The sequence below is a fragment of the Cnephaeus nilssonii genome, assembly GCF_951640355.1.
Source record: "Cnephaeus nilssonii genome assembly, chromosome: 13".
Lineage (NCBI taxonomy): Eukaryota > Metazoa > Chordata > Mammalia > Chiroptera > Vespertilionidae > Cnephaeus > Cnephaeus nilssonii.
This window is the reverse complement of record NC_137084.1, coordinates 1,664,283-1,679,667: the sequence shown is the minus strand read 5'-3', so window position 1 is coordinate 1,679,667 and position 15,385 is coordinate 1,664,283. Positions and strand designations below refer to the sequence as shown.

The 15,385-nt window shown below is 69.3% G+C and overlaps 1 protein-coding gene across 1 annotated transcript; it reads left to right on the top strand.

Annotated features, from left to right (window-relative positions):
- The first annotated feature begins 5,953 nt into the window (after positions 1-5,953).
- TSPAN4 (tetraspanin 4) lies at positions 5,954-15,221 on the top strand. Its single transcript, XM_079788858.1, has 7 exons — positions 5,954-6,317; positions 11,491-11,682; positions 12,094-12,168; positions 12,786-12,887; positions 13,034-13,165; positions 13,580-13,663; positions 14,401-15,221. The coding sequence occupies exons 1-7, from the start codon at positions 5,982-5,984 to the stop codon at positions 14,467-14,469; spliced, it is 990 nt and encodes a 329-aa protein (XP_079644984.1). The 5' UTR covers positions 5,954-5,981; the 3' UTR covers positions 14,470-15,221.
- Positions 15,222-15,385: the final 164 nt, after the last annotated feature.

Below are 15,385 nucleotides of genomic sequence, written 5' to 3'. Positions count from 1 at the left end.
CTGCCCCGCGGGCCCCGGCGCCGTGGGCCTCCCCTTCCCGACGCGGCGAGCTTGCTTCACGCGCGCGCGGGGCGGCCCCAGGGGGCCCGCGGCCACGGCGGGAGCGGGGGGCGCCCCCCGCCGGCGGCTTTGGTACGTCCCGGCCTACGGCGTCCGAGCGCGGCCGCAAGGGCTCGGCGGCGCGGTTCGCGTTTCTCGTGTTCGCACGGCTGAGAGCGGCGCGGCGGGCGGACGGCGCGCGCAGGTACAGCGTCCGCCCGCGGGGATGCGGCCGGAGTCCCGCCGCTCGCGGCGCCGGAGCCGGGCCCAGACCCGGGCCCGGGCCCGAGAGAACCGGCGTGGACTCCGAGCCCGAGCGCTTAGCCCCGAGCCGAGCCGCAGCAACAAGTGGCGGGGCGACCCCGCGGCGGGGGCGGAGGGTCTGGGCGCGGCCGCGGGCGGGTCTTCCCGCCGCCCCTCCTGGCCCGGCCCCGAAAGGGGTCCCCTGCCCGGAGCCCCTGCCCGAGGCCCGGGGGTCTCTGTGGCTGAGTTCTGGGGTCTCCTCGGGGTGCCGCCCGGCCCGCTCGCCCGCTCGATACCGGCCCCGGCCAGGTAGTTACCAATAGCCGACGGCGGGGGGGCGATCGGTCCGTGGCGCGCTCGGCCGGCGGCTCCTCCCCGCCTGCGCCGCGTCCATCGCTTCGCCCGCGTCCCTCCTCCCTTCTTCCCGGGGAAGGGGCTGCGGGAGAGGGGCCGGATGGGTCTGCACCCGCCCCAGGGCAGGCTGTGCTGGGTCCCGCGATCTCAGGGCGTCGGACCTCGCTTGTGAGGACAGGAGCGGGGCGGAGAGGATGGTCAGGGAGGGCGTCGCGGAAGAGGCGCCTTTTGAGTTGAACCTTGAAGAACACGGGGTTTCACTAGGGGTGAGCCTGAGTGTGTGAACAAGGACGGATCCTGGCAAAGGGAACCCCGGGCAGGGCCTGGAGGTTTTACCTGCAGGGTAGCTCCAGGAGGCAGGTTTGGGCTAGGGCCAGGGTAGGTGGTGGAGCCAGAGGTGATGGGGCAGGAGCCTGGAGGGTTTACAGGAAGGAGAATGTGTGTGTGGAAATGGGGTGGGGTGAGCCCCCGGATCCTGGGCTGGGGCTGGGCGTAGGCTTTGTGCAGGGAAGGCTCCCTGCGGGAGGCGAGCATTGGGCTGCGGGGCTGGTTGTGTTGCCAGGTGGCACCTGTGGCTTAGGGTGTGAGCAGGCTCGCTGGCCTGGGACAGACATCTGGGACTCTGTTGGGTCCCAGGTGTCAGCTAATTGTCCTCTCAGACCTTAGTTGGGGGGGCAGGGAGATTGAGGGTCCTCTGGGTCCGGGGTAGAGCTGGCCAGAGCTGCTGCCCGCCTGGAGTTTGTGCCTCCACCTTTGCCTGGACCCTGGACCGCTTCCCCAATGGCATTTGCCATCCCCCATCCTGCCACGTGCAGAGCCACGAGCCAAAGCAACTTCCCTTCCCTGACACCCCTCAACCCCCCTCCCACTGACTGGACGTACATCCTGTCCCTGGCCAGATGGGCAGGCTCGGGGGGGCCCTGAGTCACAGTGGCCTGGGGTCAGACCCAGGCTCAGCCGCAGAGGCTGCCAGAAGTGGTGGAGGTGAGAGGGAGCCCAGGAGGGCCTGGGGGTGTCCGCGGGTGGACCATGGGGAGGGGGTGGGGGCCGAAGGCCTCCTGGAGGAGGGGCCAGGCCTGCCCACCAGTGCTCCGCGGAGGGAGCCTTTGTTTACTGGGAGTGAGGGGAGCGAGTCTCCGCCCTGATCCGCACCGAGCCAAGTTGACATTCCTGGAATTCTGAGAGCCGGATGTAGATTTGGGGGCGGTGGCAGCATCCTCTTCCCGAACTTCCTCCCTCCAGCTCCCTGATTTCCCAGGAGAGGCCATGGGGAGCAGAGCGGCTGCCCGTCCCAGCCCGTGCGCACTGCCCCAGCGCGGGGGCGCCGAGGCCCCTGGGGGCACTTGGGTTCTCAGTCCTCCCAGCTCAGCTCTGCCCAGGCTGGACCACAGGAGCCCGGGGGAGCCTCAGAGGTCAGCCCTGCCCCCCCCCCCCCCCGCCCCGTCCCCTGGCCCTGAGTGGCTGTGTGTGTGTGTGTGTTTGCGGGTGAGCGTGTACTGGGGAGCACGTTGAGGAGAGAGCCAGGCTCTCTTCAGGGTGGCCAGGGGCAGGAGGGAGCCATGGGGGCCCGGGCACTGGTGAGGGTGGGGGGGACTCTGCCCGCCTGCAGGGTTCGTGGGGGCCCTTGCTGACCCCCTCTGCGGAGTGTCAGCACAGATATGGCCCGGGCTTCTGGGGAGGACCAGAGGGTGGGCGCAGGGTGTCCTGTCCCAGTAATGGGGGGCGTGAGGGGGGAGCTGTGCTCACATGGTTTGGAACTCAGGAGCTGTGCTTCCTGCCAGCAAGGGTCACTTGAGGGCAGGCAGGGGATGAGGGGAAATCCAAGATTGAAGTTTTCGCTGCTGGGACTCTGGCCTTGCGTGTTGTCCTGGAAACAGGCCCCGCCCACTGGCCCTGGGTCACAGCCTCAGTTTCCCCTTGGGGAACCAGAGCTGTGGGGCTGGCGGGTCTGAGCGTGGCTGTGGGGACGTGGGCCCGGGCTTGGCCAGTGGCTCCGGTGCTGTGGCTAGCTGTGTGCTCACCCTGGATGCGCGGGGTGGGGCGGGCGGGGCCCCTGAACACTCAGGCGTGGGCTCCTCCCCAGAGTCAGCGGGGCGCCCACCTCTGCACCCACACTAGCCCCGGGGCTGGGGCGTCGTGCGTGTGGTGTGGCAGGGGTGCTGGAGCCTGGGTGGCCCTAACCTCATGACCTACTGGGCACCCCTGGGCGCACGGCCTTTGAGAACGTCCCTGTCTGCCCGCCCCGCCCGGTGCCTTGCCTGATGTGGGCTCCCTACGGGGCCCGGGGGCGCAGGCCTTCACGGAGGTGGGGTGGGCATACACCGGGCATCTGAGGCCCGGTGCTCCCAGGGCCTTGGTAGGTGGGCAGGCACCCCTCCCCCAGGGTCCTAATTGTGTCCCCCTCCACCTCTGGCGCCACGTGGCCTCCAGCTGAGGAACACCGGAGGGGGGGAGGAGGAGGAGCCTCGGGGCAGGCCCTGAGCTCGGGTTGGCCTGGGGGGCCCAGGAGGAGAACGGGGCCCTTGGTGGCCCCTTCCGGAGGGACCCCTCCTTGGAGCAGGTGTCTCCCAGCCCCCGAGGCCCTGGTTTGGGTCAGGGAGACAGCCCGCCTGGGTCCTGCGTGCGGAGGGGGTGCCAGCCTGGTGTCTGCGTGCCCCTCCCCCACTTGGGGGCTGGGTGGGCGCCGGGCCGCGGGGCTGAAGCAGGCCTGTTTGTGTTGGCTGGGCCTCCCGGCTCCTCAAAGCCGCCTCAGAGCTGCCGCCGGCCCTCCGCCCCGAGCTGGCTGCCCTGCTGGGCTGTGGGCGGCCAGGCCCTGCGGCCACTGCTGGGCTCAGGGGGCCACGCAGTCAATCGCCTGTCTGTCCCTCCGCCCCAGGCCTCCACCTCTGAGGCGGGGCTGCCGCTTCCTGGCCAGGTCCTTGGTGCTGAGCCTTGGTAGAGCCAGGAGGGGCCGGGGCCTCTGAGGAGCTCTCACTGCCCAGGCCCTGCCCACCCCCTCGAGGTGCAGCCTCACCCTGCCCGTCTTGCCTCCGCAGAGCTCCCGCCCGCCTGCCTTGGCCCTGCTGACCCCGCGCCCGCCCGGCCCGGCCTCAGGGCCACTGCACACCTCCTGACTCCCGTGCAAGCCCAGGTACGTCACTGCTGGCCGGCCCGTGGGGACAGGTCTGGCTGCCTCCCCATGTGCTCTGCGGGAGCCCCACCTGCTGCAGGAAGGGGCTGGACTTGGGGGACAGGATCCCGGGGGAAGTCCCCACCTGTGTCCACACCCCAACTGACCCTGGTGCTGGGTTGGGTCTTCCGGTTTCATCTCAGATTCACCTGCTCACCTGGAGTGATGGCACAGGGTTTGGTAGATGGGAGTGGGGGTGGCGGGACTTTTTGGGGGACGCTGGGACAGCTCTGGCTGAGGGAGATGGAACTGAGGGCATCCGGGGTGCTGGGCCCAATGTGGAGACCCAAGCCGACCCCCCCCCCCCCCTGCCGCCCCGCCACCTCTCCCCGCCTGAGCCCCAGTGTGATGAAGGCCTGGAGGGGAGCCCATGGGAGCCCTGCCCGTCACTGCCCCACCCAGCCCTGGCCACCGGAACCCACTGTTGTCCTCGGAGGCCCTGCCCTGGGAGCCGGGCCCCTCCCCACCCACCTCTGGCCAGCATCTTCAGTACAAGGGGCGTGGGTGCATGTTTGGGGGGTGCAAGTCACTGGGTGTCTGGGACCTGGCTCGGGTCCAGTCCGAGTGTGTGGGCGGTCCTGGGCTCGGACTTCCGCCCGGGCTGGTGCAGGTGCAAGTTGGGCCCTTGGTCCACGAGCTTCACAAAGGCGGTCGTGGAGCGTCACACCCGCGAGGGCTCCGCGTGGCCCGCTGTCCACGTCGCGTGCGGGCCCCCTGCCGCAGAGGCAGGCCTGGGCGGGGCTGCCAGCCGCCCCGGCTGGAGAGGGACAGGGTGCTGCAGGGCGGGGTGGATCTCTGGGCCCGGAGTGGGCCTGTCTGTGGGTCCCCAGTCATCACCCTGACTGGGGATCGAACCGTAACCTCCCTGTTCATAGGTCGATGCTCAACCACTGAGCCAGGGGGCCGGGCACTTTTTATTTATTTTCATTTTATTTGTTAATCCTCACTGGAGGATATTTTCCCATTGGTTTTTAGAGAGAGTGAAAGGGAGGGGGTGGAAAGAGAGAAACATCGCTGTGAGAGAGACACATCGACTGGTTGCCTCCCACATGTGCCCCAGTCCGGCGGGGGATCGAACCTGCAGCCGAGGTACATGCCCTGACGGGGAATTGAATGAATCGAACAGTGACCATGGGCTGATGCTCTAACCACTGAGCAACACAGCCAGGGCTCCGGCCCTCTCTTTAAGTCTGAAAACTTCCCAGACCTGCCTTGAAGTGTGACCCCCCCTGCCCTCCCCAGCACCCAGGACTCCCTCCCCGCTTGCCCTCTCTCACCCTGACTCTTAAGTCAAAGCTCTGCCTCCCCCCAGCCTCCCCACGCACTGTCCCCCAGGTTGGGTACCCCAGGCCGACCCCTGCCACCACAGGCGCCCTCCCCACTCACGCTGTGCGCTGCAGGAGCTCTGGGGTCCCAGGGCAGCCCTCGCCCAGCCCAGGGTGGGGGTAGGGGAGGCTGCTCGGAGAGTGGGAACCCCGAGACGCGTTGGGCTGCACTCCCTGGCGCTGCGTTGTACCCCGCTCTGGTCCGGAGCCGCCCCAGGTCCCACCGGACAACATGGGGTCACTGTCATTTGCATGGAGCTCCGTCTGTGCGGCTGGAGGTCCCCGAGCCCCGCCAGGCCCCGCGCAGGGCGGCCCGGGGAAGGCCGGGGGAGGCCGGGGCGCCCTTCCTGGGGCTGAGCGCTGCTGGGACTAGCCCCCCCCGCTCTCTGTGCCCCTCCCGCCCCCAATGGCTCCCCGGCCCTCCGCCAGCTCCATCCTCCCTAGCGAGCCCGGAAGGGGAGCGTGAGGGGCGCCGGGCGGGGCGGGCGGGGGCGTCGCCCGGGGCTGGGATTGGCCGGCGCGGGGCCGAGCGGTCGGATTTGCCCGGCGGCAGGGCCGGGCGGGGAGGGTCGGCGCGGGGGCGGGGCGGGCGCAGATTGGCGGGGGGCGCGGGGCGGGGCTTCAGCTGGGGCGCGGGGCGCGGGGCTGCGGCTGGCGGGCCGGGCAGGTGTCCGGACCCGCCGGGTCCGAGCGGGGGGCTCTTGGCTGCTACCGCGGGGGGCCGGGGAGGGGGGCCGGGAGGGGGGCCGGGAGGGGGGCCGGGAGGGGGGCCGGGAGGGGGGCCGGCGGGATGCGGCGCGCGGCGGCGGCGGGGGGCGCGGGGCGCTGAGCCTGCCGGCGGCCCGGGCGCGATGCGCCGCTCCAGCACCGACGAGTCCACGTACCGGCGCAGCCCGTCGCCGGAGGGCAAGGAGCCGGGCTTCGCGCGCGGCGGCCCCTTCCGGCGCTACAGCAGCCTCTACGGGCGCGGGGACGGCGGGGACGCCGGCGGCCCGTTCGGTCTGCACGGCGGCCCCGGCCCCAAGGCGGCCCCGGCGCGCTCCCCGCCGCCCAAGGGCACCAAGTACGTGGTCTTCTACCTGGACCTGTCCTTCATCTTCCTCCTAGAGCTCCAGCGCTGCGGCATGGCGCGCGGCTGCCTCCAGGGCGTCAAGTACCTCATGTTCGCCTTCAACCTGCTCTTCTGGGTGAGTGGCCGCGGCGGGGGCCGGGGCCGGGGCCGGGGCGCCTTCGCTCTCGGGGGGGCCCGGGAGAACCTGCGCCGGCTGGAGGGGGCGGGACGTGCGGGTGGAGAGGCGAGGTCCCCGGGTCGCTGCTTGGCCGGCGGCCAGGGCTGGACCGGCCGGTGCGGCGGGTGCCGCGCGGGGGCGGGGAGTCCAGCCGGCCTCCACCCTGGGCAGCTGGGCGGCGGCCTCTTCCCGAGGGGGATGCCCCCCACGAGCGTGCCCGGTAGGGCTGCCCGGGGCACCTGCCAGGGGTCCGCATGGTCTGTGTGCTGGGCTGGTGCTCCGCTCTGCTTCCCTGCGTCCCGCAGCCTGAGTTCTTTCTTTATCGCCCCCCCCCCCATCAAGTGGACCCACCTACCAGTCCCAGGGACCCCCGCTTATGAGGGGCTGTAGGGGTGAAGTACCCCCGTCTCTGGAGGCGCTTGGGAAGGGAGAGGGGTGTGCGCTGTGGGTGGTGGCGGGCTCGGACACTGAGTGGGCTGTGGGCACGGACGGCCACCCTGAGTGTCTGCGGGGTGTCTCGCCTGCTGCCTCCTCCTCCAACAGGCGGGGGGCAGCTTCCAGAACTTTTGCTGAGCCCGGAGGTGCTGTGTGTGTCAGGTGGCCCCTCCCCCGGGGTGGGGACAGTTGCCGCCCAGACCCATGCCGCGGGGAAGGCGGCGCTGTCACACCTGCCCAGGTCGGAGGAGCCTGGCCAGGCCTCCACCCACAGGCTGGGCGGGGGAGGCTGCTGGAGAGGATGTCAAGGTCACTCCCGGTTCCTTCACTAATTCCTGGGCCAACCCTCCTCCTCCACAACTGGGAGCAAGGGGCGTGGCTCTCGCTCCCTGGGCTGTGGACGGAAGGAGGCTGCATTTGCATGCTCATTTGCATGCGGTCCAGTTGAGGACAGTTGCCTAGAAACCCAGGTCTACCTTTCGGCACCTCCCTCCATCCTGGGCCCTGGCTTCTCTCTCTCCCACTTTGGGGGGCAGCTAGCCTGGGGTCAAATGTGGGGTGTGACCCAAGGCGGCTCTTGCCCAAGATGCCTGCTTTTCGGAGGTCACCCTAAGAGTTTGTTCTCTGCCGGGGGCTCCTGGGAGAGGGGGGCCAGGCCCGGAGCCCGCGGGCGGTGGGTGCGGCTGGAGCTCCGAGCAGACGGCGGCAGGGGCACCGGCACGGGTAGCGGTGACGGTGCGCATGGGACCAGAGCTGGCAGCCACAGGTGTCGCAGGGTGGGCATGTGGTTGTGGACTGGTTGGGGGCAGTGGGGTGGGCCATGGCCAGGTCCCTGCTTCTCCCCCATCTGCCCTCGCCACCGGGACACCTGCCTGTGTGGAGAAGAGGGGTCCCTCACGCGGGCCTGTGCGCAGAGAGCTCGGGGTCCCCAGGCGGGGCCTTCGCCTGCGAGTCCCCCGGAGCGTCCCCAGCAGCTCAGGCTCCGCCACGCCGGTTACGGCCACGGTGGGGGACCCCAGCCCCTTCACTCAGCCCCCCGACCCTCCGTGGGAGCTGCAGACCTGACTTGCAGCCGGGGGGCAGATGTTGCCATTCTTGAACGGCGTGTAGATGGTGCCCTCCACCATGCCAGCCCCCGTACCGAGGCTGTGCCGGCTGCCAGGTGAGGGGCTTCTGGGCACAGGCTTGGCCCCTGTGGGCACCCAGCCCTCCCCCCCATTCCAAGGACATGGCCTGCTGCCCGGCCATCTGCCACCCTGAGCCGTGTGGCCAGAGAGCCGTCGGCAGAGGTCCTGCTGGCACCCACCTGCCCTGGGCCTGGAGGTGGTGGCATCCCAGCCATGCCCGAGGCCAACTGGAAAACACGCAGACAAGGAAGCAGCAGCAGGAAGGCGGGTCGAAGCCAGGGACAGGTGAGGGCAGGGTGCGTGAGAGGCAGGGGGTCAGTGGGGCAGGCTGGACCCTCCCCTCCCAGGCTGTCGTGCGCTCAGGGTCTGCTGTGGTCCAGCTGGGTTTCTGTCTAGCTGGGGAGTGGGTCCAGCCGTGCCCCAGGCCGTGAGCGAGCGGCTGGGGAGGTGCAGGGTGGACACTGGTAAGCTTGGGGTGGCGTCCTGGGTCCCCAGCTTCGCCGTCTGGCTGGCCTGCCTTGGGAGGGCTGGGAGCTCTGGCCTGGGGGAGCCAGGCCGGCTTATCCTCCTGCCTGTGCTGTTCTGTGTCTGCATGTAATGGGGCCCATTTTTCTCCTGCACTTGGAGGCTGTAATTTTCCTGCCAAAATGTTTTAAAAGCTGCATACGCAGAAACATCTCGAAATTACAGGTAATTTTATTAAGCACAGGCGTGCAGCGTTCGTGCGTGCTCAGAGAGAGTTTTGGTGACTGTTCTGTGTAAATGTGCTTGATGTGGAGGGCCCGGGGGTGGGGGTCCCGGGCACAGGGCCGCGTGTTGGGAGCTGTGAGGGTGCGTGCGTCGTCACAGGTGACACTAGCGGTGAGAGGCGTCTGACGTCCCCGGTGTGGATGGCGTGTGTCTGGGGCTCTCCTCCACCTCAGGCTGCAGGCCAGGGCATTTCGTGGAGTGTCCGTTAAGGAAACGCCCCCCAGGGCTGGCAGTGGGGCCCACCCCTCCTGGCCCGGACCCCGGACGGCCCCTTCCGCCGTCTCTTTCCTCGTCCCCACGGCTGTGCTGCCCGGCAGCTTCCCCTCGGAGCAGCGTGCTCTTGTTTTCCCGCCGACAGGAGCCATCCACAGCCTCGAGGCAGAGAGAGGCAGAGTCTGGTTTTAAATAGCAGCTCGGCACCTCCCCTCTGTCAGGGACCGGCCCCAAGAGGCAGCCTCACCCACCGGGGCTCAGCCTGAGGCCCAGCGCTGTGAACCGGTGAGGGGCCAGCGAATCCAGCGGGTCACTGTCCTCCGTCCAGAGGCCTGGCTTACGAGTTCCTCCACAGAGAGGTGGGCCCCTCCCTGCCCCCGTGCGGGTCTGCGTGGCGTTATTCCTGCACACAGTGCCCCAGCGGGTGGCCCCAGCCACAGTCTCCTCCCCTCCCCCACGGGGTCCTTAGAGATCCCACGAGACCCAGAGGCCATGGGGATGAGGTGCTGGGTGTCCCGATGGGCATGGGGACAAGTTGGGGCTCAGCCAGGCAGGCAGGCAGGCGGGAGAATGAAATGAATCCGTGCTCACCCCTGCCTCCTCTGTGCCCTGTGATGCCCCGAGTGGCGGCTCCCGAAGACAGGCTCAGGGTGCCCAGGGGCGCTGGTGGCCTCCCCTGCAGTCAGCACCAGGGACAGCGCCATCCCTGGTTGCTGGTGGGACCTGCCTCTGGCCCACCTACACGTGAGGGCACACACATCTCCCTACAGTCAGCACCCTGCCCGCCTGGGCTGTGCCCACGCCTGGCTCTGAGGTGAGGATGGTCCGGGTGTGTGTGTGTGCGTGCCTGTGCCTGGGTGTGTGCGGAGTATGAGGAACCAGCTGCTGAGTGTGTGTGGGGGGCAGACACCAGGTGATGTGTCCAGTGAGAGGGTTCCCGGATCTCCATCCGGGCAGCCTCCCCGGGCGCCCGGCCTCCGTAGCCGGGTCCCAGTCCCGTTCCATCGGGACCGCTGTGCCGAAGCCTCGAAGGTTCTAATCCCACGCGGGGCAGAGGCGCTTGTCACACAGGGAACCCCCAGGCCGGTCGGGCAGTGCCGGGGCTGGTCAGCCTCTGCACCCGGGTCCCCCAACTCGGTACCGGGAAGCACGGGGCCCTCCCTGCACTTCCTGCCCCTGGTTGGTTCTCCCGTCGGCCGCTGCAGCCCCCACCTGCTCTGGGAGGGGCACAGCCGGTGCTGCCCAGAGGGACCCCAGACGCCATAGGAGGCCTGGGCTGAGCTCACCCCGCCCCCGGTAATTGTGGTCTCCTGCCAGCCAGCAGGCTTAATGCACCGTGTGTGATGGAGACAGTGATGGAGACGAGCGGCAGCTGCCGCCCCCACGCCCCCGCCCTGTGGCCAGGCTGACTGGGGGGGGGGGGGGGGCTCAGCCCACAGGGCCTGCCTGAGCTGTGGGTCCCTGTCGCGGTTGAGGCCCAGGCCTAGGGAGCGGGCGGGTGGCTCATCGCCCAGCCTCGGTTCACTGTCTGGGAGATGGGCACGAGTCTGGCTGTTGGGCTCGGGAGGCTTTTGTGGGTGATGCAGGTCTTGGGGGCCCGGGTAAGGAACACTGCCCCTGGCGTCGGCGGCCCAGCTGTCCTGGGTGGGCAGGTGAGCACTCTGAGGGGTAGTTGTGCCCGGGGCTGCCCTGAGGCCAAGCCCATGGGGGCCGAGACCAGACTGGCAGGACGCTCCTGGGCCCTGGGGGCGCGCAGGGTCCCACGACTGTCCAGTCCTAGCGTGGGGCAGGGCCCCAGGGCTGCCTGGCCATCAGCCGTCGGTCCCCAAGTGCTGGCCAGCATTCGTGGGGCTGCCTGCACCCCGGAACACAGCCTCCGTTTCATCCCGAGCCGACCCAGAGCCCAAGGCCTCAATGTCTGAGGGAGGGAGCTGGAGCCGCTGGCCCTGGGCGCCCCGCCACCAGGCGAGGCCGAGAGCCCTCTCTGGTTCATCACCGCCCCGCCTCTCCCCCTTCTTCCTCTCATTTTAATTGGTTTTTGTAATAATGAGCAATTATGAAATCCGGTAAGAGCTGTCGTGGCTGAGGGAGGAGGCAGCGAGGGCGGGGAGCAGGCTCCGCTCCATGCCGGCCTGCACTCCTGGGGGACCTGTGGGTGCTGTGGGCGGCCCACCTGGGGTCTTGGGCCACCCACCCAGCAGGAAGCCAGGATTTAGGAAGAGCGAGCGCGTAGGGTCCTGCCTCTCGGGTGGGGCTCCCTGGGCTGCTCAGGTCGAGGCTGGGCTGGACACGGTGTGGGTGCGTGAGGTGCAGGCTGTGTTCTGGGGCGGCGGGGGGTGCTTCTTGGAGGGTGGGGTTGGGGGTGCTCTGGGCCCACTGCCCAGGCTGTCTCAACAGGCGCCCCATTCATGATAGCGAGTGCTCAGACCAGCGCCTCCCCCCAACCAGTGTGACCAAGCCCTGGTGTGGGGCCCTGCTGTCCGTCACGGTGGCCGTGGATCGGGGTGTCGGGACAAGACCGGGAGGGGGCCCTCGAGGTGCACGCGGGCTTGCCTGGACGCCCCTGCTGCTGCCTCACCATCCCTCTCCCCTGCCCCTCGGCCCAGCTGGGAGGATGCGGAATCCTGGGGGTGGGCATCTGGCTGGCCGCCACGCAGGGGAACTTCGCCACCCTGTCCTCCTCCTTCCCGTCCCTGTCGGCCGCCAACCTGCTCATCGTCACCGGCACCTTCATCATGGCCATCGGCTTCGTGGGCTGCATCGGGGCCATCAAGGAGAACAAGTGCCTCCTGCTCACCGTGAGTGCGGGGCGGGCCTGTGCGGGGAGCGGGGCGGGGCTTGCGTGGGGCGGGGCTTGCGCGGGGCGGGCGGGCGTGGGGCTCAGGCTCCCACTCATGGCTCCACCTCCTGGGCTGTGGGCTGCTCTGAGACAGGGCCACAGCTAGGTAGGGGCCTCCCGAGTCAGGACACGTGCCCACCGTCACACAGGCCTGTTTCCCGAGACCGCCCCTTCGGGACCCCAGCTCCTGCCCCGCACCCCCACCTTCGCCCTGGGGCCCTTTGTGGAGATGCTCCCGGGCTGGCCGCGGCCTTGGAGGTGGACTCAGGCGGGATGACCGTGACCATGACGGTCCAGGACAGTGTGCTCCAGGGCTGGGTGGCTGGGCTGGAGGGCTGGGGTGCTGAGCCTGTGCCCCCACCCCCTGCAGTTCTTCGTGTTGCTGCTGCTGGTGTTCCTGCTGGAGGTCACCGTCACCGTCCTCTTCTTCGCCTACACCGACAAGGTCAGCCCCCGGCCACCGGCTTCCAGGGTGCCGGCCAGCGGCTGCCTCAGCGGCCCCTCGTCGGACGCCCAGCTCCCTGGGGGTAGTTGTCTCCCACTTGTTCCCTTAACCGTCCGTTTACGTCAGTCCGGGCTCACTCACGCGTTTGTTCCCGGGGCTGTGACCGGGACTGTGACTTCCTGCTCATCTGCCCTCCTGCGCCTGGGCGCTCAGCTGGCTCCCGCGCCTGGGCAGGACCACACTCTGTGGGGAACGCTTCCTGTCCCGGCACCAGACACGCTCCAGGCCGGGTCCTTCCTGGAGGCCTGGGGGACGGGGCCTGGTTTGCTCCTCACTCGGGGCGTAGAAGCCTCAAGGCCTTCAGCCGATGGTGCGGTCGTGTGTGCTGACCGGTGGGCACGCCCAGCTGGAGTCTGTGCACCTGTCCGTCTGTGCGTCCAGCTGAGTGGGCTGCTGTGTCTGACTCCTCCAGTGCTCAGCACCCAGGGGCCGGGAGATGGAAGGACTAAGCCCTGGGCCCTGCGGGGACTTCTGGGGGGAGGTGACTCCAGGGAGGGGCGAGGGCAGGCGTTGTGGGTCTGTACGGGGAGGCCCTGCTGACCACGTGGCCCCTGCAGATCGACAGGTATGCGCAGGGCGACCTGAAGAAGGGCCTGCACCTTTACGGCACCCCGGGCAACGTGGGGCTCACCAACGCCTGGAGCATCATCCAGACCGACGTGAGGGGGCGTGTGGATGAGGGTGTGGGAGGCCCGGCCTGTGGGGCATGGGGCAGGAGGCGTGGCGGGTGGGGCGTGCTGGACCTGTGGGCGCTGGATGTGTGGCGTGGGCCCCTCAGCGAGGTCCCGCCTGGTGCCGCCCGCAGTTCCGCTGCTGCGGCGTCTCCAACTACACGGACTGGTTCGAGGTCTACAATGCCACGCGCGTGCCCGACTCCTGCTGCCTGGAGTTCAGTGAGAGCTGCGGGCTGCATGCACCTGGCACCTGGTGGAAGGCGGTGAGCCGGCGCCCGTCCCGCCCGTCTGCCGGTTTGGCCCCAGGACCTGGGGGTAGAGGGCCAGCCTCGCAGCATTGTGCCCCGGTGACCCCCCCCCTTTCTCCAGCCCCGCGAACACCCCCCCTTTCTCCAGCCCCGCTAACACCCCCTTTCTCCAGCCCCGGTGACCCCCCCTTTCTCCAGCCCCGCTAACACCCCCTTTCTCCAGCCCCGCGAACACCCCCCCTTTCTCCAGCCCCGGTGACACCCCCTTCTCCAGCCCCGCTAACACCCCCTTTCTCCAGCCCCGCGAACACCCCCCCTTTCTCCAGCCCCGGTGACACCCCCCCTTCTCCAGCCCCGCTAACACCCCCCTTTCTCCAGCCCTGCTAACACCCCCTTTCTCCAGCCCCGCTAACACCCCCCTTTCTCCAGCCCTGCTACGAGACAGTGAAGATGTGGCTCCAGGAGAACCTGCTGGCCGTGGGCATCTTTGGGCTGTGCACGGCGCTGGTGCAGGTACGGAGGGCGGCAGCTCCCCACTGAGGCCCCAGGGAACAGAGCCGCAGATGCCCTGCCCCCGTGGAGCCCCGTCCCCGTGGAGCCCCGCCCCAGGCAGAGGTGGGTCCGTGGGGGTGGACAGGGACCCTGCATGAGCGAAGTGGATGAGGCGCAGCCTGGACACCTCTCTGTGAGGACCCTGGGCACTTCCAGCCCTGCCCCTGCAGCCCCTGCCCAGCGGGTGGTGCTCACAGGGCTGCCAGGGTAGAGGGAGGTGGGCAGCCCAGGCCCTGATGGCAGGTCCAGCTGGGGGCCCTGTCCCCTCCCCCTACGGAACCCTGAGTGTCTGCATCCAGGGGGCTAAGCCGTGTCAGTCACCTTGGTCATCAGGGCAGCCACCGTTCCTGGGTTCGAAGCCAGAGCCGATGAACACGATTACAGTTGGATGAATGGGCAAGGGGCAGGGTGCTGGGGCCTGGCAGGTGGGGAGGGGGCAGCTGACCCACGATGCAGCCGCCATGAAGCCGCCTGCAGAGCCCAGGCTGGCCATGCCAGGGAGAGGCGGGCCTGGGGCTGAGTCCCAGGAGTCCCGAGGTGCCCACTATGCCTGCAGGGCTGAGGAGGTGGTTGTGATGGACCCAAATTGCCAAGGGTGGGGGACCATCCCAAGGAGGGGCCGGGCGCCCGCAGGCAGGATGTGGCTCTGTGGCTCCGCTCAGCCCAGGGGCCCCCACCCACCCCCCGTGTCCCCGCAGATCTTGGGCCTGACCTTCGCGATGACCATGTACTGCCAGGTAGTGAAGGCCGACACCTACTGCGCATAGGCTGCCCTGCCTGCCACCCTGCTTCGCTGCCAAAGGATGCCATCCACCGGGGAGATGACCTCGTCCCCTGTGGGCCTCTGAGCACGTGCCAGAGGGGCAGCCGGCGCCTTCGGCGTCCACACCCACGTATTCCCCAGAGCAGCTTTCCCTGGGACCCTTCACAGGGCTGGGGTGGGGTGAGGGCCTCCTGCTGGCCCCGGTGCTTGGGGGCGGAGCCCCGTCATCACATTCCATGTGGGGCCGGGCAGGCCCCCCCCCGCCCCCCCCCCGTGCCTCTAATAAAGTGTGTGGGCAGCAGCCCCCTTTGTCACTGCCCTGACTCCCCGGGGCCCAATGCCTAGGCACACCTGTGGCCGTGGGCCCCCCCCCACCGTGGGGCTGGTGCCTGGAGTGGGCTCTGTGACGTACACGGGCTCAGGCGAGCTGCCAGCCAGCAGGTGGGGCTGGTGCCTGAGGACGAGCCCCCACACCTCCCCTAGATGAGCAGAGGCCCCGGGAACCACCAGGAGCCCCGACCTGTCCATGTGTCTGTCCCCCTGCATCTCTGTCCCTTCCCTTCCTCCCCCCCCCCCGTGTCTGTCCCCCTGCATCTCTGTCCCCTCCCTTCCTCCCCCCCGCCCCCCAGGTGTCCTCAGCAAGGGGAGTGCGGTTCCTTGCTGCCTGTTAGGGGTTCCTGCTTTGTCCTGGGAACGTGGCCCTGAAATGTCTGTGCGACTTTGCAAATAAAGGGGCCGTGGGAGCGAGCAGCTGCCAGGCCCGGCACCAGCCAAGCACCTCGGGTGGCTTCCTGTGGCCTGGGCTGATGGGCAGTGAGGGGCTGGGGCTGGGGCCAGGTTGGGGGTGGGCCTCTCAGGAGCCTCAGGCTGTGGGGCACCTGACACCCGCCCACAACCCCCATCCGGCCTGCTCCGTGGTC

What these genes read in the sequence shown, in the direction of transcription:
- TSPAN4 (XM_079788858.1), top strand. Translation starts at nt 5,982, where the DNA reads ATGCGCCGCTCCAGCACCGACGAGTCCACGTACCGGCGCAGCCCGTCG. An exon ending in CCTTCAACCTGCTCTTCTGG is followed by an intron (nt 6,318 to 11,490) that starts GTGAGTGGCCGC and finishes CCCTCGGCCCAG; the next exon opens with CTGGGAGGATGCGGAATCCT. An exon ending in ACAAGTGCCTCCTGCTCACC is followed by an intron (nt 11,683 to 12,093) that starts GTGAGTGCGGGG and finishes CACCCCCTGCAG; the next exon opens with TTCTTCGTGTTGCTGCTGCT.